The following is a 21,566-nucleotide window of genomic DNA, read 5'->3' on the forward strand; positions in this document are numbered from 1 at the left end:
GTAGAGCTTATGGAGATCGTCGATCTCTATCGCGGCTATTGGTGCCCTGTACCTCTTGGAAGCTGGAGAGCTCAATTTAGTAACCGATTCTTTATTTCGCTCGCTTCTTTATTTGGACACGCCTCGATTCTTTTCTTCGTGCTGCGAACCCTTTCTCCGTAGTCTTTTGGGCGGACAGTCGTTGCAGAGTTGGTCTGTGGACAATGAAGGTGTGGGTAATCGCTTGGATGAATGAAGGCGCATACTGTGATTCTTTGATACGGTCTTCAGAGACCAGTTTTCAGTTTTTTGGACGAGCTTGTCAGTCGTAATATGGTAACACAGTTTTATGGTCCAGTTTGAAAATTCATTTCGTTTCAGACTAGTCTTGATAAGATTAAATTAGGTCTCTCCGCTCCTCGGCGCGATACGACTACTCGACGTTCGCGCCCGTTCCGCGAATAACTAGGGAAAGTAAACATGAATTTATTTTGCAACATCGTGGGACTACAAACAGATAATACCGATGCTTTGGATAATTAATCCAAATACAGGATTCGTATTCTATCAAAAGTGATTTCGTCGAAAACGAACACCGCGGGGTCTAAACGATCGCGATTCGAAGCTGCCCGACTATTACGTGCACGGGTCCGAAAAATATATATCGGCGTCGTTCTTATTAAATAAAGTGGTGCGATAAATCGACGGGGCCAGATGGCACGGTATACAGTAGGGCTAATCCACGGTCTCCGATAATACCCTAAACTGTCGGTAATCTTTTAAGTGGTTTCCGCAAACAGCCGGTATATTAATAGTCGAGTGCGGCCGGACATTAACGGCCGCATTAAATAGATATCCAGCTTTAATTCGTGAAATCGATCCTCCTTCCCCCCTCTCTCTCTCTCTCTCTCTTTCTCTCCCTGCCCGTCTCTCTTGTCGGACGGCTTTGCGTCGGCCGCTCGCGCCGCGGATATATTCGAGGGTGCGGCGAGTCGCGAAAATGTTTGGTTAGCATTCGGCTTATTGGCCGGCGAATGTTCCTGCTCTGTTAGGCATGTATAGATGGCCCCCAGGTTATAATAAAGCTAATTCTGCGGTGCTCTTGAGGCAGCTCGTGCCGCAACATGTTTCGCCCCTCGTCCGGCCCCCGCCGCCCCCGCAGTTGACCCCCACTTCGTCAACTCTTCCTTTCGCCGGGTTTCACCGATGTATCCAGCCCTCGCCTCGCCTCGCCTCGCCTCTCGACGCTGCCGGAGAACTCCGTTTCTCTCTCCGTCTGTAACAACCGAATATATTTATACACCCCCTCCGGAGGGTAGCGTCCGTTTATTAAAACGTTTCCACCCCGAATAACCACCGCGTCCGCGTTCTTCTCTCCCACGCAGCCTGTCCCGCGGTCCTTCCATTGTTCCAGGAAAAGAGCCAGCACGTGCGCTCTTTCCTCGAGTGTCCGCGTGCGAGGCCGACAATCAAGGGCGGCAACCTGCATAATTCAATCGGGAGAAGAATCGACCGCGTTCTTCGGCCTTCGGTAACAATAATCGCGAAGCTCGCTTCGTTTCGAACTCGAGTGCCTCTACGTTTTTTGTTTTTAGCTTGCACGAAGGAGGTATGATAATAGGGGGTGGGAAGTTCGACTGAGAAGTTTCCACGAACCTTGTCAGGGCCGAAAGTTTTAAGTGCGTGTCTGGATTCTTCAGAGTTTACGACCTCTTGCTCGCGAATAGTCAACCATTTGGTTTCCCGTGTTTCACTCTTTGGAAAAATTGTTGGATCCTCGAATTAGCTCCGTAAATTTACAGATGTTCGTAAAAATCGTAGATGTTGCTGGAGAATATAATTTTAGTAGATCAGTTTTATTCCCCTCGTTAGGGTGACGGAGCAATTGCTGTCCCTTCGGTTTGTTGGCGGGCATAATTGTGCTTATATTTATAACAAAACAAAAGAATAACGAAATTTAATATATCTTATCCGATAAAAATAAAGTTATATATGCCCGAAAATATATATGCAATTAATATAATATAGTATAATATTAATATAATTAATATAATATATTAATATATATATATATATATATATATATATATATATATATATATATATATATATATATATAATATAATAATAATATATAATATATATTAATATATATATATAATATAATAATAATATATAATATATATTAATATATATTATATAATATAATTAATATAATAATTAATATAATATATATGCAATTAATGAAAGTTGAGAAAAATGTAATCTGACTAGTGATTAACGATTTATAATAACTAACGAGTTATAATCGTTAAATATTAATCAGATTAATTTTTGCCCAATTATTGCAAATTATAGCTATCGAGTTATAATCGTTAATCATCGATCAGATTACTTTTTGCCCAACTCTGATTTAAATAGAAACGAAGCTACGAGAATTCTTATTAAATTATTATTATTATTCTTGATTATGTAACAAATTAAAATTTTCCGTGATGTGCATTAGCTATTAAAAATGTCCGTGTAGAACGGTGTGAAATTACGACTTGAAAAATCAATTTCATTCCCACCTTTGATATTGGAAGATATCAACGGTGCTGAACTCCCGTTGACCCTAATCGTAACGGTTGTGCGAGTAACGAGAACGAGCAAAAAGAAATCAGCTGGTAGATAATATCTGTGGGGCGTGCACGCGCAGCGTGAAGTCTCGATGCTCGGCGAAATTCATGAAACGACCTGTACAGCTCTGACAGGCGCCGTGCTACGATCGATCGAACGAACAGTTCGGTCCGAGAGGCTTGCCGCCGCCGTTGCATTAATTAATTCCCGGTGATCTCAATTAAAATATTAATTACGGCGAAACAATGACCCGCTGACGGGATCAGGCGTCGATGAGGATCGGGGCGGCCCGCGTCTTCCCTCCGATCCTTCGGTCTTTCTCTCTCTGACTTTCTCTTTCTTCTCTTTTTCTCTCCTCCTTTCACCTTTCTGTCCTTCCGTCTTCGTCCCACCCTCTCTTCTCCCTTCGTCACCGATTCGATCGGAGCAGAGCCATCGTCGCGATGCTATTACGATTACCCTCCTTCTAGAAGCTTATCCGATAACCGGGCCATTATGGTCGTTCGGCGTTTCTGGCTCTCGCACGTCCGTCCGATCTTTCACGGACTCGTTGCGTCCGCGGAACTGGATCCGCGGACCATTTGCATACTTCTCCGGTCGGGCTAACTGGGAAACAAGTGTCGTAGTCGGCTTCGAATCGCCTCAACATCAACCGAACCACGCCGGTGACACGAAGATTTTAATGCGCCGGCGTCGGGACGGTTAGCGAATGTTCACGCTTATCGAGATTCGAGGCGACGTGTACACCGTGTTTACTACTTCTCGCGACAGGCTTTTTGCTAGCTCTCCGAGCCTGCACGCGGAATCGTTCAGAAATTACTGGCTGCCATTTCAGCGAATCGTTTACAAGACCCTGCTCGATCGAGACGTCTTGAAAACTCTCCGGTATCCTGCGGTACTGGTTCTTTTATGCGGGAGTAGTTCGTCCTTGGATCTTTCGGGGATGGTAGTGGGCGCGGAGATGCTCAGGATGTTTCTTTGATTGTCCACGCGAAGAATGAACGTATTGGAAGATACAAGTTAAAGATTAGTTTTAGGTTGGTCGATAATTTTTGTGTGGGAGATCTTCTTCGCTACTTTTAGCGAGAGTTTGCACTCCATACTTTGAGAGTTAACCGTTTGCGTACCAGATGGCTCTGAAAAAACAGAAACAAAAAGTGCCGAGGAGCGCGATAGCGCTCCTTCGATTATGTGACGAAAAAAGCCGAAGAGCGCAATAGCGCTCCTTCGATTATGTGACAAAAAAACCGAGGAGCACGATAGCGCTTCTTCGATTATGTGTCGAAAAAAGCCGAAGAGCGCAATAGCGCTCCTTCGATTATGTGACAAAAAAACCGAGGAGCACGATAGCGCTTCTTCGATTATGTGTCGAAAAAAGCCGAAGAGCGCAATAGCGCTCCTTCGATTATGTGACAAAAAAACCGAGGAGCACGATAGCGCTTCTTCGATTATGTGTCGAAAAAAGCCGAAGAGCGCAATAGCGCTCCTTCGATTATGTGACGAAAAAAACCGAGGAGCACGATAGCGCTCCTTCGATTATGTGCCGAAAAAAGCCGAAGAGCGCAATAGCGCTCCTTCGATTATGTGACGAAAAGAGCCGAAGAGCGCAATAGCGCTCCTTCGATTACGTGTCGAAAAAAGCCGTAAAACATAAAATAAAACGTTACGAATGAAAATATATATACTATTAATTTAGAATAGGTAACAACAAAATGCAAATTGAATTACTGACAGCGATGCGACGCGCGACGTATACACGCGTCCGAAGGACCGAGCACGTTTCGACAAATTTCGGGTGGGCCGTAAGTCGTCTGTTTCGGCCAAATGCCCTGGCTTTTCTCGACGCAAAATCTGAAGAGCGCAAAAGTGGCTCGTGGTACGCAAACGGTTAAGAAAACGCGAGACTTCAACGTGCAATTTAAGAGAGAAGGTCATTACATTCGAATGGATCTTGTTGGTGCGGAATAATTTGATGCAAGTATTGGTTTGATGGGCGGATGCAGAGAGGATACAAGGTGGATAGTCATGGTTTTCCGAAAGAAACGTGTCTTTCATAATGTAGCAGTCGATTGTAATGCCTACAATCACTTGATGTTACGAACTATCGATTTACAGCATGTTTTACATCGAATATCGTGTAGCGTTGCTAAATCGAAGATGCATAAAATTGGAAACAGAACAGAGTATTTACCATTTACTGTGTCTAAAATATCAATCGCTTAAAACGTTCAATTTGGGTAAATGATCGATGGAAGCGATTAAAGGCGTTAATCGTTGAAAAGTCGATTGGATTGATTGATTAATGAATGTAATCGTCAGTCGTTGATTAAAGGCATTGATCGTCGAAAAATCGACGATTGAATTAATCGATTGACAAAATTAATCGTCAATCGTCGATTGAAGGAGACAATTAATTATCGCCGATTTTTAAATAGAATTCCATTAAGAATTGTCTTTATAAAGTTTATTATTTCATTATATTTTTGTATTCGAAATGCCTACTTCAATCATTAATCGCGATTAACAATTGAAAGAAATTTAATCGCCAATTGCGATTAATGATTAATAGTAATGTTTCAATCGTTAATTGTGATTAATGATCAAAACGAATGTAATCATTAATTGCGATTAACAACTAACAGAAGTAATTGAATCGTTATTAGTTGTCAATTAATTTTTTTCCCATCTCTGGAAACAGTATTTCATCTACATGGTCATCGTGTTGGATAGTGGAGCCAATTACTGTGAAGTGACCAATTGCTGTGCCTTTGCTTTATTTTCGGGCATAATTGACTTCATATTTATCGAATAAAACAAATCAAATCTTTTTATTCTTCTCAACAATATAAAGCTAATTGAGCCGTTTATTTTGAAAGTGGCATAAGTCACTTTACCGTAATGAAAAGTGGTGATTTTTTTAAATGTTTATACGAAATTATTTATACCGAGAGAAATATCAGTATCCTGAGATAACAAATACAAGTAAATCTTTTCGAAAATTAGCATCCATATTTTGAAACGTGTTAAAACGCAAACCCTTAAATATGTCGACTTAAAAACAAAGTGACTTATGCCACTTTCAAAATAAACGGCTCAATTGATCATCTCATAGTAACTGACTTCATTATCTTATCCACCTATAGAAAAATCACTAAGGTGTCGCTAAATATTGTTCGCAGCAGTGTCTTTCCTACTCAAGGAGAACTATTCTCAGACCTGTCGAAGATAAGCCTATAAATATTGTGAGCATTACTTTCCGTTGGCAGTCGTTCGCAGCCAGATGATCAGAAGGCGACCGTGCACATCCGCTTTCTCGGGGCTGGCTCGAAAACAGAGCAAAACCGAATCTGTTTGCGGTCGGTCCGCGGCGGTTATTGTTCAGCCGGCCGGGCAATAACAACCGCTTATTGAAAGTACGATTGTCGAATCACTGATGGCGGATAACGCGCGGTCGGGGGACGCACATAATAAAGACTATCCCCCGTGCCGGTGTGTATCGACACGCTCGGACAAGAGGGGGCACGGACGTCTCTCGCTGCGAGAGAGTGGCCGGAGAGTGGCCGTAGCACACGAAAGCTGGGAACGTACCTCGCTGCACCACCTGACGCGACGGGGGGTCAGTGGTTCTCATCGGAAAGCCGGATCGGAACAGAAGGGGGAGGGGAGGGGGAGGGTGGCTGGAAAATATTCGCGGCAATAATAATCTTGCCTAGGAAATGCGGCAAAAACGCTCCCGCCTGGACCAGGTGCGCTGGTTTTCAAAGTGGAACCGAGGCGCGCGTGCGAATCCAAGTTGCCAGGACTTGGTCCCGCGGGAATCACGAATTCACTTAAGGACACGCGAGGCGGTGTCGATCGATAGAGATATATCGGGGCCAGCTAATGATGACTCGGCCGGATTCGATGCGAGAGCATCCTCGGACCCCCTCGGACCCCTCGCCCCCCTCCAAGTAATTTACGAGGAGTCACGATTGATTCGGGTACGAGTGTCGATGTGAGCACCTCGAACGGACGATGCAGCCGTGACGAGTGAAAATACAAACAGTTTAACAGGGATGAGTAGTCGTTTAACGTTCTTGGGATCAGCCGCTCCTCGCCACCACCTCCACCCTTCCGCCGATTCTTTTTCTTTCTGCTTTCTCCCGTCCCTTCCTACTGCAGCGCGCGAAATGAGCTGCAGGATGGGACGTGCGCTGCCGGAAACGAATCACGCTTTACATTCGTTTATCGATCAAATAATCGTTCCCTTCTGTTGACATTTCGTCACGTTTCTAAACACTTTTTTCATCCTGTTGTAACGAATCGAAAGCGTCATGGAGGTTTTCGACGAGTTCTATCGACGCTGAAACTACCGAATTCGAAACGAATTCGTTGTTGAAACTTTTCCCTGTGTTTACTGCGATGTAAGCGTGAATAAAGGAATTTATTCGATCGCGTTTTGAGCTTCTGCGAACCGTACGGGGTCAAGTTAACCCCAGCGGTTTTAAAACTGCAGTATTTTGTTACAAAGTATATGAGTTAACCCTTCGCACTCGAAGCCATATTAACTGGAAAATTTAAATTAACTTTTTTGACTTATGGTATTTCCATTTCAATGACGAAGTGCATTTTTTTGTGCATACGAAATCGAGTCTTCGGACTCATACAACAGTTAAACTTTTAACAATTCTTTATACCTAAGCTTTGATATTATAAAAATTATCTTGGAACGTGGTGTAACTGTTTTTTTAGTGGTGCCTCAGAGTCACCGCTCGAGCGCAAAGGGTTAAGAGGTTGCCGCATCGTACCGCGATATTAATCTGAAGCGATTAATTTTTATGTTTTCGTTATTAATAATAAATCGTTTATTTTTAAAACGTCAGTTTGTGTTTTGGTAAGGTTTGCCCTAAATCCATTTTAACGTGTATCCTTATTGATATTACATATTTGTAGATGCATAATGTTCGGGGTATAATTAACCCCATCACTTTTATCACATGGTTTTTTCTAAATAAAAAAAGACCGGTTATTTTGACCGATGTGGTAGATTTAGGGTCAAGATACGGACCGTGGATCTTTTTTAAAAAACAAGGGATGTTCTTGGTAGTCCTCCAGTTTCTATAATACTTGCGCAATATATAATAAGAATTCAAAATTTGTCTCCCCGAAAATGAAACTTAAAAATCTAGTAGAGTGGACTAGCAGATGAGCCTCTATTATCCAAACTGCCTTGTCTCTCGTACTGTTCCGATAAAAAGGATTCTACTCCAGTCAAGATTGAGAGTTATGGACTATCTACTAAACGAGATTTCAAGTAATCTAAGCTCTCCTAGACCTAAGGTACAGCATTAGACAAGCATTAGACGAATCGGCTGGAGAGGCTGTTGGGTTAAATAATCGTTGGATATTGATTGTTTCAACCGAACGTGTCCCTATTCGAACGAAAAGGACTAATCTTGCGATATAACACGTCTGACTTACACGTGGTATGCCTTATGTCTACTAATAAAGAACGCTTTACATATACAGGATGTCCTAGGTTTTAATATTCAAACTTTGTCAGTGTATTCTATGGCACAAAGTAAGAAAAAAATGTTATGTAAACATAGGTCATACAGAGCTTTATTAAGAAGTTATAACAAAAATTCAGAATAGGAATAGTAATCAACTTGCTGTTACTGCGAGCGTTGGCTTGAATTGATCAGCACATGCCGTGTGTTTTTTTTTATTACAGGTTCCTCTAATAAGAATATAAAACCGCCAAATTATTTAATTTTAATGTTTTACATTTAATTATTAATTTTAAATAAATAAATTTTAATTCTATAATAGGGTATCTAATTATATTATATTATATTATTATTATTACATAATATAATATATTATATTAACTATATTATATTATTATTATTACATAATATAATATATCATATTAATTATATTATATTATATTATATTACATTTTTTTCATACTTTGTGCCATAGAATATACCGACAAAGTTTGAACATTAAAACCTGGGACACCCTGTATATTATATACAAAACGATACACGAGACGTCGCGATTACACACGTATTTCGGTAAGTTAGATTTCTAATTCAAACATAGGCTTCGCTAAACATACGGGCAGACAAAGTCCACCCGATCGAGGCCTATCGTAGGAGGAGAGACCCACCGGGCCCGGTGGTGGTCGGGCAGGGGTTGCGTAAGTTGGTCCAGCCCTCCCGGGGTGTTGCGTCAGAGAATCAATTATTGGATCCGTATATCAATCTGATGACCGTGGCGCGTTCATGGTACGCGGCGTCCCGCTGCTTTTACGCATTTTCTTCCCCCCGTCGTGTCCCAGGGCCTCGTAGCCGCGAGCACGCGGCGAAAAGGAGACGGAGATAGGGGCCCCGGTTATGGTCGAGGGCCATATAGAGCGGACGAACTCGCGCGGACGACCGGTTTTCGCCGTTGGTTCGACAAGACGTTCGCCCGGGCGTACGTCGCGCGTGACGTAGCCGCGCCACGTTGATTTTTCGAGCGACCGGCTGAGTGACTGACTTTCTTCTTTTCCCCGCAGGGTGCCGACGAGGATGACAGCGCTTCCGTTGCCTCGGTAAGTTCATCATCGTCATCGTTCCGCCGCGCCGGGGTCCGTGATTATCGCGCGAGCCAGCCAGCCAGCGAGCGCACGCTCCTCCTCGATTCGAAGATAATTGTCCGGCGCGCGATGCCCGGGACGGATAAACGGCCACGCGATCGAATATCGAGATCTTAATTAGAAATTTTCAACGATTAATCGGACCCTCGAATCTAGCCTGCGCGCAGGGTGTTCGACTATGTGTGCTCGGTACTGTCCGGCTGATTTCGCAAGAGGTTCTCAATCTTTTCTGCGCGGCCACTTAATAATAGGAGGATAGGCTCATGGATCAGTCTGTGCTAGGAATCGTTTGATTTTTGTTAATATTTTTTTCTTTGAATAAATTAGCTGTTCAAATTAATTTTAGTATTTTATAACAATTTATCGATGAATTCGTCACAGTGGAACAGCCTTACCCGAAAGATGGGCAGGTTATGGAAAACGAGGGAGATTGGTACATTCACTAAACTTTTTGCGTTCGAATTTAATTAAACTTTTATTTCAGAAAAAAGAAACGATTAAAATTAACGCCTAATAGTTGTCCTTCAATAATGATTAGTGTATTTCACTCTAGTTACTAATACAGTCGCCGACAACTTGTAAACATAGCTAGGCATCGTTACTAATCATTTTCGTTTTATTCTACTTTGTCTTCTTACACGCCTTTCAATTTATTTACTACACTTAGTCGAACAACCAGTGTACATAGTGGGCCAATAACTTTTATCGCTGTTCCGCGATGTACGCGATCTTTCATACTAATTTACCGAGAGCAAACAATATTCGCAACATGTTATGTTAGAGGAAAGCAGACGAGTAGTACTCTAATATTTCAGATAATATTAGAATATATAATAATAATATTCAGATAATATTAGAATAGATAATATTAGAAGTTTTAGATCTGTTTTAACACTTTATTCACCAGAAGTCTGTTAATAAGTATTTCACTGATTGGGCTGTACGCGAACGAATCTCAAGAATTTCCTTTTAAATAACAATTCCGGAGGAAATTGTCGCATAACATTGATCAAAATTATTTATTGAATTATAAGTGAAATTTCTATCTCTTTTGGAGTGTTTCTTAAGAAAATCCCATCTGTGGATTTTCGATTTTGAAAGGAATATTATATAGAAAACTGCCGGTAGACGAAGTGTTAAATTGGACGTAAATATATGACTGAATACGAATAAGAACATCGGGAGCATATTGCTTGCCAAGAATGACATTCAAAAATCAAAACGGTATTCATAGTTGAAATCATAGCGGCTTAAGTCACATTTTCCTCATTGCAAGAAACAAGGAGTATTATCGTTCACTAACACGTGTACCGTTTACTAATCAAATTTCTTATGAAACTAATTTACAGTTAAGTTAATTCACAGTAATTTTATAATTTATTTCATTCGTCTTTTTAACGTTCTGGCATGTGTAGATTACATTTTAAGGCACAAGCCAACATCTTCGAAGATGTGACATACGCCGCTATGATGCTAATTCGCTCGTTTCACTGCTTTCCTCTACCCCACTGCCAAGCAAATTGTCACCCACACCGTAAATATTCGACCGGCATTGTCTCATCCTGGCCCTGCTTCTCGCTGCGTCGATACGGTGAGGTCGACACCGCGAGTAACCCCCGTTAATTGCGGCAATTATTGGTTTGGGGAACAGCAACTGGACGGGAAGTCGCGGGAATGGCTGGTGAGGGCGGCGCAGGGGGATTACCAGGCGTTGGCGAAGCTGGCCGGGGAGGAGCCTCGCTTAACCGGGCTGAAGGTAAGTCTAATTACGATCTTTAATTTTTCTTGATCTGTTTTTTTCGCGGGTTCTCGAAGCCGCTCGATGTATCGTCGCGTGTCTCGAGCCGCGCAGGTGAGGATAAAAAAGGAAAAGGAGTGACGATAACAGAGCCGGGCCGCGTCACGGCGAACTCGGGGCCACGGTATCGCTCGTAAATTTCTTTCGACTTGAAATAATTACCAGTCGAATCTCGTGGCCTCGTGGTCCGGTTAAAAAATTGTGGATTCGCGCGCGATTCGTCGCCGTTTGCCGGGGCCGTTATCGTTTCGACGCAGACGCGGCCGGGAACGGATCTCTCTCTCACTGAGTTACGGCCCCGCCGCCTCCGGTGATAATGACAAAGGTGGCGGGCCAGAGGTTCGGAAATATAATTACGGTGTGGCTTACCGTAGGCCCGGGATCAGGCCGTTATTACACGCACGGCGGAACTTAACACCTGCGGCGTTGTAAATTCGCCGTTTTCGCGCGCCACCATTGACAGGTCAATAAATCTAAGAGCCCCCGTGGCAATCAGGCGGCCGGTGTACACCAAACCGCCAATATGTGGAGCGGATCACCAGTTGTCCGATACCGACCAGTTTAAGGATTATTCACACTATTGATATTCGTTGTTATGCGTGTAAGGGTCGCGCCGGCCGACATCGAACCGACCCCGAGAGATTTCCGGCCGAGCTCGAATCAATTAGTCTTTCTAAACTGCGGCTTAACCGTGCTTCCGGCCCCTGTTACCTTCTTCATTCTCCGCTTTCGTTGCGCTTTCAGCCTTTATCGGAATAAGTATTTTGCTCGATATTATCCTCCTGCGCATTTTCAGCTCTTTGTTATCGCGATTATACCGTCATGATATATGTATTGGGTTGTCCGGAAAGTTCGTGCCGATTTTTTAGGAAAATTAAAACGCAGCTCATTGAAATATTGGTATACATTTATTAAATTATACAGGTACCATTCTGTTCCACAACCTTTCTCCATCTTTCGTGTAGCTTGAGAGAGAGAATTCCATCCTTCCAGAACCTCTCAGGTTTTTCGGCAAAAAATTTGTCGTTCTTGATCTGCAAGGTCGAAATTTCCAGCTTTAAACCGAGCAAACCACTTACGCACAGTTCTTTCGGCCACAGCATCCTCGCCATAAACAGCGCATATCTTATTTGCCGCTCGTGTGGCATTTTCGCCCTTTCGGAAAAAGAAAAGCATTAAATGCCTGTAATGCACTTTATTTGCCACCATATTCTAAGGCGTACAAAACTGATAAAAATTAACGAATCGTAACCAAACTTTTTTCCAAACATGGCTGAAGTTATCTCTTTTAGAATATGTACACATGTCATTTGTTTTCAATAATTGTGATATATTCGGTCAGGTCTCTCACGCTACCTACCGAAAATCGGCACGAACTTTCCGGACAACCCAATATATGTAAAAATGTAGATGTTCCAAGTCGATATGATATCGGACCCAACATCTCCAACATTTTTACTAGGTCAAAATCCTTGACATAATTTTGACCTAGTAGTACAAAATTTCGCGTTTCTATTTGACAATTTTTGTTCTCATTGAACTATAGTAAAAAATACTCCTTAACGTCCTTCGATATCAAATCGCGAATAAAACACCATTTCACCTTGAGTGACAGTTTACGTTTACAGTTAGTTTTTGCCTCTCGAATAGTCTATCGAGCCTTACTCAAAATACTAATAACTATTTAATATGCATTGCTAGAGTACTATTCAATGATTTAAGGTAAACTTATTCGCATCGTGTATACAATGCTATCAAATACAATTGATTTTCGTTTATCAGAGCGGTGAAGATGAATATTAACTGCATTAAGCTTTATGTCAATCTCGGTTTTCGATGTACATCTTCGATAAAAATAAATGTATAATTATCCAAGAAAGTAAAAAACGTACAGCAATTTCCTTAACAGGATAAATGTAAGAAATCTTAAATGACGAATTCAGAGTAAGTACTCTGTCATCTTGATCTTGGCACAAGGATTAATTGAGTTGTTTTACATATAAGATCGTCAGGAATCTAGCAACGAAAGAAACAGAAAACACCGGTAATCCAGGCCAAATAGAGGAATACACCTATAGCGTCTTGTTAGCGTAGAGTAAACGAGGTGTAACGTGATTCTAGAAGAACGCGGACTATAAGCAATTAGCGATGGAGACGTATAACGCGTCGACCAGCGGCAGAGGGTCGATTAAAACGCGAGCCATCATCGTCGTATTAGTCGGAGGGTAGTAAAAAGTGTCGGCCACGAACGACAACGCGGTCGTTGTTAGCACGCGTCGTTTCTCGACCGAACAGTTCGAACCAGCCTTAACGGCCGTTCGCGGAGAACATCGATGGAAAAGGTGTAGGAGGAAGGAGCATAGGATGGAAAGCGGTTGGGAAGGGCGGAAGGGTTGGTTTCGGTGGGTGGTAGGGAGGGATGTAGCACGGTGGCCGGAGGTGGCCGGAGGTGGCTGGAGGTGGCGGTCTGTGAAAAGGGGGATGGAGGCGGCTCAACCGCACAGGGGCTGCGTGCTGAATTCATTCCGCTGGACAAGGTTGCCCCACACCCGGCTCCAGGCCACGTCGGCCTCATCCCTTGGGATAAATTGGCCGAACCCGCGTGTTTGCGGATAACATCGCCGCGATATACGCTCGCCTATGGCCGCTCCGCTACCAACGTAACCATACACGGCCTCGTTTTTGCAACGAGAGACTCGCGCTTCGTGGAAATTGGCAACGAACTTCGCTCCGTTGTCTTTTTCCAGTCTGCTCTCTCCCTGCGCGCACAGACGCGTCCTACACGCGCCGTCTATCACGCGGACCGGTTTGCGCTCTCGCGGGGAACGCGATATACGCCCGCGGGAAAATGTTTTTCCACGGCGAGCTGTTTTATTTCCGTGCCCCGGGGCCTTGTAGTCCTTTTAGTCTTCTGAAATTTGTTTCTTCCGCGCCGCGGCCCCTCGACAACCTTCCGCGGAATTGATTCCGCGCCGCTCTTCCGTTCCGGTTTGCCCGCAGATCTAGAGCTATTCCGACGATTCGAATCCTGGTCGTCTGCAGTTAAGTGACATTCTTCTCAGTGATTCTTTAGGCATGTCGAGCCTCCGCTTTTTCGAACGAAGTAGTTGTTGGACACGTCGATCTTAGTGTATCTTTAACTTCAAAAACTTCAAAGTGGTGACGGACATCGAATTGGTTACTAACGTCAGTGATGATGTACGTCACATTAATTCCGTATCAATTTGTCTATAATGTGTTTATTATCTAAACAGTGTCATCAAAAAGAGAATCATTTGGATCGAGAGACACTCGTAAATGCAGGCGAGTGCAAGTATGCAGGCTTACGAGAAGCGCGCCGAAACAACTGATTGTAAAACACGCATCCGGGCTAATCCGAGGTCAATTCTTTTTGCATTCTAATTGCGAATCGTTCGCGAATGTAATGAGACAAGTCGGAGGAAATATAAACTAATTCGCCACCAAAGTTTCAGAATTGCAAAAAGAAACGACTGAATTCTTCATTATTTTCAAGCGTTGATGTTTCGCGTGTTGAAGAAGTTAAAAAGTCAATATCGGTGTCTGAAAAAACAAGCATTTGACAGTTTAGATAAAATCTTAAAAATCCGTAAGTGTCAGCCTTTTCGGGGCCAAATAACCCACTCTGTGCGCCGTAGCGAAAGTATTAATTGTGCGTATTCAATAATTCCATATCAAGAATTGCACTAAAGGATAGTCTCATGTTGATCTGATACCTTTTACATTTGAGCCGTTTGTTTTGAAAGTGGCATAAGTCACTTTGTTTTTAAGTCGATATATTTAAGGGTTTGCGTTTTAACACGTTTAAAAGTATGGATGCTAACTTTCGAGAAGATTTACTCGTATTTGTTATCTCGGGTTACTGATATTTTTCTCAGTATAAATAATTTCGTATAAACATTAAAAGATCACCACTTTTCATTACGGTAAACTGACTTATGCCACTTTCAAAATAAACGGCTCATTTGACGCAAACCTAATGTCTCTCGTCTGGTTTCATTGTACTAAAGTTGTGGATCGGGATGAACGCTATTGGATCGATCAACTGGTTGATATTATATAACTGGGATAGCGAACAACTTCGAATGCCCAGCAAAAAGTGTAAAAACATCGAAGGTACTTTCCTGGTTGTACTCGTTGTTACCCCACCAATCATTCCGGGCTTGTTAATGCGGAAATTCGGTGTCGTTGATACCGGAGGGATGTAACGTGGCAGTGAAGGCTTCGACACGTGGAATATATATGTATGTATATATGTATGTATGTATATATGTATGTATGTATGTATGTATGTATGTATATATATATATATATATATATATATATATATATATATATATATATACATGTGTGTGTATATATGTATATATATTAATCCATCGATGAATATGCAACGGTCAGGTCGCGAGGGGCACGGGGCGCGGGAGACAAAGTGAAGCAAACGACGGGGCGATGTCGTCGGGAGAGGGGACGGGGCAGGTCGGTAGGCATTCCAATTATTCCCCCAGTAATTAAATCAACACGGAAGCTAATCAACGTGACTCCCACTCGCACGCTCGCTCTCGCTCCTCCCCCGGCTCCCCCAGTCCTCCCCCCTTTTCCGTTGAATTTTTGCTCGGATAAATAAATCGGCCGATTACCCGATGAACGGACGGAAAATCGTATTTCACGGTCGATCGAGGCGAAGATGTCCACTGAATAATTGAAACAAATTCATTATGTCCCTCGATCGTTCCAACTGCACCGTAAACTGCAGCAGGGGCCCGAAAGCGCTCCGGATGTATTTGTTAACTCATTTGCATCGGTACGAGCCTCGAAAATTATGCTCGTGCCGATGAATCTGGGTTTTTTTTAATATAGTGTGTCGAGGGCAAATGGGTTTTGCGGCTCGATTCGTTTTGGAGATAGTAAATGTTGAGTATAGCGAGCTGCTGATTTTATGCACTTGTAACTAAACTCGGTATTGAATTCATTAATAATAATAATAATAATTTTATCTATTTTTACATGTACGGGATGACTCCGCGTAGCACAGGCGGCATAAAAGCAAATTAGACGAGTATAATTATCAAAAGAATTATCGCAGTTTGGCTGCACTGCTTTCGCCAATCGTACGAATTCTGAACCAAGTTTATTATATATTTAATTTCTCGTTGTAAAAAGAAAAATTGTCTTCGTATGATCTTAATTTAAAAAATCGTCAGCAACAAATCCCGCTACATAAGTTGACAGTATCAATTTTACATAAATTGCCAGTGTAAATTTATATCCCACGTTTCAATTTCTAATGGTAATTTACCAAAAACTTTGGCTCGATTCTGATTTCTGCAAACGGGCTGCCAAAATGGCAGCGAGCAAACAGCTTCGGATAAAATTCGGCGGGAGGAATATCCGCGACCTTGTCGGCCGAATTAGCGATTTCTGGCACGTTGTTGGTATTCTTACGCTTTTGTATTATTGTTTAGGTGGCCGCCAGTCGGCAGTCACGCCGCGTACCTTCCCTTTTCTCGCGGATGGTTTACGAGCCCGTATTAAAGAGCCGTTCACAGGCGCGCACACACACGTGACCTACGTGATCGGTGCCCCGAACGTTGTCGACGGCCATTGTGTTCGCCGGGTCAGGTGTGCATCGTCGTCGGGGTGCCGTGTGCCCATTATACTTTATTAACGGACGCGTCTGGCATCGCGATAGATTCGACTGTTCGATTCCCGCTTGTCCTCTCGGAAACGCGGGGTCGGTTGCGGTTCCCTCTGACGTGGCCGCTTCTCATCAATCCGGACGCCATTATGCCCCTTTCCCTGGAATCGTTCGGATCCTTTTTCGTTCATTCGACAGGTGCGTAGCTACGGGTTAAATACGGTATCGATTTCATTCGGGTTTCTATTGGGTTGGCAACTAAGTAATTGCCGATTTCAGTTATAGATGTCTCTCGCTCTCATTTTTATGATATCTGTAAATGTTATATTATAAAATTATTATTATTATTATTATTATGTTATTTTTTATTATCCGTGAATGTTGGCAACTGGACAAATTGAATGCAGCGGTTAAGGAAAAGCAACCACAATGCTATGGTTAGCTTGCTAACTTTTTTAACACCCAAGAAATATAGTTCAAATGTTATTTCAGTTTTCTAAAATGGCACCAAAGTGGTACCACCGGCATACAACAGATAGTTTTTGCATGGCACCAGCGTGGTGCCACCGGACGGCATAGTATTAATATTGAAACCAATAAAAGAATTAGCTTCAGTCTCAACGAGGAGGTTTTGATAACTTCCGGAAGCCTATTAATTAGACTTTCCAATGATTGTGATGACGCGTGTAAAAGAAGCACGATTATTTTCTCTTAAATAACAATTTCAGGAGAAATTGTTATTCCCATCTGTTGATCTCTCTGACCTTAGAAGGACTATCATAAAATACTATAAATTCCTTCTAAGCCGTTGTTCTAAAGTTGAAACCAATATAGCTGTTAAAAAGTTCGTAGGTTAAGTTCTATGAGTGCTTGGGCTGAGCCATCCGGCAAATTGTTACAACGATACAGAATTCAATAACACGTAAAAAACAGTCACAACATATTCCAGATATGAATTTCGAACGCTTGGCAAAAAATGTTTGCGGCAAGACAGTAATTACTGAAGCATTCGAAGATTTGCATAAGAATTTGGAGAAGAAGTAAAGAATTGTTTAAAGTTGCGTGTAGTCTTGTAGCTCGACGGATAAAATGTATGCGTACACTGCGTTGGTTATAAGACTGACGTATTCGTTTGGGACACCTTGTGCGAGCATTCATTCTATTTTGGCGCCGAGATAATTATTCAGTGATTGTTCCATAAATAGGACTGCTAATGATAGTGGATATGTTAATTCGAGGAAGAGCAGAGGCTTTAGTAGAGCATTAGCGTTTATCTGATTCCTGTTACGCGGATTGTGGTAGGCTTGTCGACGTTAAACGTTTTCTGCTCCGAGAAGCAGGTGTGTCCGTTTCAAAGCATTCTTCTTTGTGCTGTTACCGAGCCAATTTATTACTTACGCTCGCTTTCTCTTGTATCGGCGGTATCAGCAATCATCTGGCAATATTTCCAGTCGAGTAGAGACTTTTAATATTAACAATACAAATAGTAATTTATTTCGAAGTCACTCCTTGAAACGTGAAGAAGTACAGGCGTGTCAAGACGGAATGAAATATAGAGGAAATGAAAAATGGAGGACAACAATATGAGGAACAAAGGAGTAGAAAATAATGAGATTGTTCATCCGCGAGATTGTTCATAAAGATCTAGGAATAATGTGTCTAAAAGACCACGTAGAATTTTCTCAGATCACCTTCAGCAATTTATTCGTATTTATTTGCGATTTATTAAATAACGCTTTCAATGAAGTATAATTTAAAACATATATGTAGTATCTAACGGTGGAAATGATTACTGTAGTTAAGTAGAATTTGATGTATGATTTTATCCATGCTGATCTTATGAACGTCCTAGTACAGAGGGTTGAAAAACATTTCAATGAACGATCGCTAAACATTGTTATATCACACTTCGAAATAATTCGTAGATTATCAGACTCTTGCATAAAACACTGTGTATGCAAATAACGTATCTAACACTGTATACAGAGTGGTCCACTGAAATCAGGCCACCTAAATATTTCAAAGAAAAACTACTTTTTGCATCGTATTCTTCTCTCGATACCAGCCAAATTCCCTATAAAACATTTTTTTAACAACGCTGTTGAAGGAGATATTTTGACGCAGTGATTTAGGTGAATCATCCAGTATAACGTGGAAGTAATTGCAGGTCGGAAAAACTATTTTGAATTTACAGTTAAAGTAGCCTTGATCGCAAAAGGTTAAGGTATAAATAAATTAGAAAATTAAATAAAACTTAGAAATATTGGTATATATAAATATATTCTATAATTATAGATACAATACTATATCTATTAGAAAATTTTACAATTTAATCACCTCTTCGCATTTTTCGTAGACCGACTTTGATTTTCTGCGTTACGTTCACAATCGCATTCTCTTGAGCGAACGAGAAAAATACACTTTACTTTGTCATCTATCAAATCTTTAGAAAATTAAAGATTTCCAAGGCATCAGATTTACCAAGATCGCAGATGACAAAATGAAGCGAATGTTTCTCGTTCGCTCGACAGAATGCGATTGTGAACGTAACGCAGAAAATCAAGGTCGGTCTACGAAAAATGTGAAGAGGCGGTTAAGTTTTCCCATCGAAATTAGAGCGAACGAGGCGGGGCGGAGCTCGTTGAGAAGGGTTGATAGAAGTTTTTGCGGGTTCGCTCGACAAACAACCCCGCCGATTCTCGGCGCAGCCGCAACAGCACGCGAGAGGAATCCAGACAGCAGCAAGATATCAAGAAGGGAAAGCTGTTAGCCGCGATCGCGGCGTTATATATTGGCCGGTGGCGAGAGAGCGTAGACTTCACGGTCTCGTCCGTGTATTTATCAGCCGGTATCGGTCGGTTTAATAACGCCAGGCAATCAGAAGGTGTTCCCTCCTACCTACTTCTGCATTCGCCGCCCCATCCTCCTCCTCCATATCCTCCTTCGCCCAAAAGCTCTCCTCGTCGGCGCTCGTCGATAAATAATAACCATTTGTATCGGATTCTAATTACTCGCTCTAAGCAAACAAATAAAGGCGAGGACGAGGGGCGAGGTGAGGCTTCGCGAGGGACAGCCTTAATGTTATGGTGGCTGCGGGCTGATTTAAGGAGTGTGGGACCGCCCACCTCGAAGATGCATCTCCGGCTCGGGCATCGGTCCACCTGTTATGAGTGTTTCAACGCCACCGTGCGCATTCTTCTCTTTTTCCACGTCCAGCGCCTCTCGTTCTCCCCCTCCCCCATTCGCCCTGTTGATATCTCGTTCCGATACCGGACAAAAATGTCGGTGAAATACCGCGGCGTAATTAAATTGCCAGGAACTGCAAGATCGGCTCGATTCCCATCGATTGCCGTCTGGCAAACCCCTCGTAGAACGATCGATTTATCTCAGCGAGATCCGAGGGCAGGACCCGTCTCCTCCTTCGTTTTCCCTGCGAAAACCGCGGGCTGTCTCGCAATTCAATCCTTGAGGATAGAGCCTGGTTTACCGAGTTCAAGAAATCGATTTCCTTTTGAATTTACAATTAAAGTAGCCTTGATCGCAAAAGGTTAAAATATGAATAAATTAGAAAATTAAATAAAACTTAGAAAAATATTGGAATATATAAATATATTCTATAGTTATATTATAGATACTACACTTATCGATACTACACTCCCGAGGTTCCAAATCTAAATTTTTCAACGTTCTTCTCATTGTTTTAACAACAATCCTACCGAACTCTAAGAGTAACTTGAGTATGTATTGCTTCATAATAACGAGAAGACTGTGTCTATTTAAACCTTTCGTCATTTTTATTGCAATCTATATTAAGAAATTTATTCAATCATTGTCTATGAAAGATTCTTCGTCGTTTCAGCAACTCCAAAACACGAAATATGAAACCGATTATTTTAACTGGCTTGGTAGGTTTAGTGTTCAATTTAATCTATCCAGGTTTGTCGCAAAAGTAATAACCTTTGCACTCGGTGTCGCCGATACGGCAACATGTATGTGTATTATATGTATATTCATGTCAAAGTGGCATTTCTTTTCAATTCCTATTCTTTTCCATACTGTGAGATAATAATATAAAGTGCACAAATAAAAAAACACAAAATCTTTTGTTTATTAATTTATTTCAATTCGATAATCATTTATTAATTTTTATTTCAGTTCGATTTTAAATAGCAAAATCACAAGTTATGTAAAATTTGTTCCGAGTTGCTCGTAGCTATATTAGAAAAATCTTCCGTGTGCTAAGAGTTGAATCTTGTGGTTTACGTAGACGAATGAGAAATACGGTTCCGTTTCTGGCAAGAATTGCAGCTAGAAAATGCTCTTACATATGTTTCCACGTATTTTTCAACGAAAAAATTTGTACTCATTCTTCTTAACGTAGAAATTTTAAAAAGATCCGCTGCGCAGTTTCTCAAAGAAAAAATCGCAAAGATCGCCTTACTTTTTGCATAAGATCGAGCTGCTCGCTCAATACTGTTCTTTACCGACAATTTGTGAGCCAATCAGTATCGCAAACGAAAGTGTGTCTACGTGCAAGCAACCCTTCGGTGATCACCCTAACTTACTTCCTTGATCATAACTATACTGTGAATCTTTATGCAAATTCTCATTTTCATGAACGTTTTTATAGAAATCTGAAGAAGAAAAATATACTTTTCACACCAAGTAGAAAATACCTTGCGGTGAACATAGAATAATAATATAATTAACTTTTGTTAATATGCACGTTTAATTGCATTTTAAATACTTCCGTGCACCATAATAAAATCCACTGTCTAATCATAAGGTAACGCTTCTGCAATGCCTATAAAATTAAGCTGTCACTTCTATAATGCACTGGGTCTCATAACTCTCAAACCTTTCATAGGAGTTAACATAATATTGAATGA

At 41.8% G+C, this 21,566-nt stretch overlaps 1 protein-coding gene across 4 annotated transcripts in view; it reads left to right on the forward strand.

The window, feature by feature from the left end:
• Positions 1-21,566, forward strand: part of sowah (ankyrin repeat domain family member sosondowah) — a 167,683-nt gene that overhangs the window by 24,010 nt on the left and 122,107 nt on the right. For all 4 annotated transcript variants that reach the window (XM_076523414.1, XM_076523409.1, XM_076523424.1 and 1 more), the window contains 2 exons: positions 9,143-9,178; positions 10,875-10,979. In XM_076523414.1, coding sequence (XP_076379529.1) covers positions 9,143-9,178; positions 10,875-10,979 — 141 coding nt within the window. The remainder of the gene's footprint in view (positions 1-9,142; positions 9,179-10,874; positions 10,980-21,566) is intronic.

This window comes from Megalopta genalis, chromosome 1 (assembly GCF_051020955.1).
Source record: "Megalopta genalis isolate 19385.01 chromosome 1, iyMegGena1_principal, whole genome shotgun sequence".
NCBI classification, from domain to species: domain Eukaryota; kingdom Metazoa; phylum Arthropoda; class Insecta; order Hymenoptera; family Halictidae; genus Megalopta; species Megalopta genalis.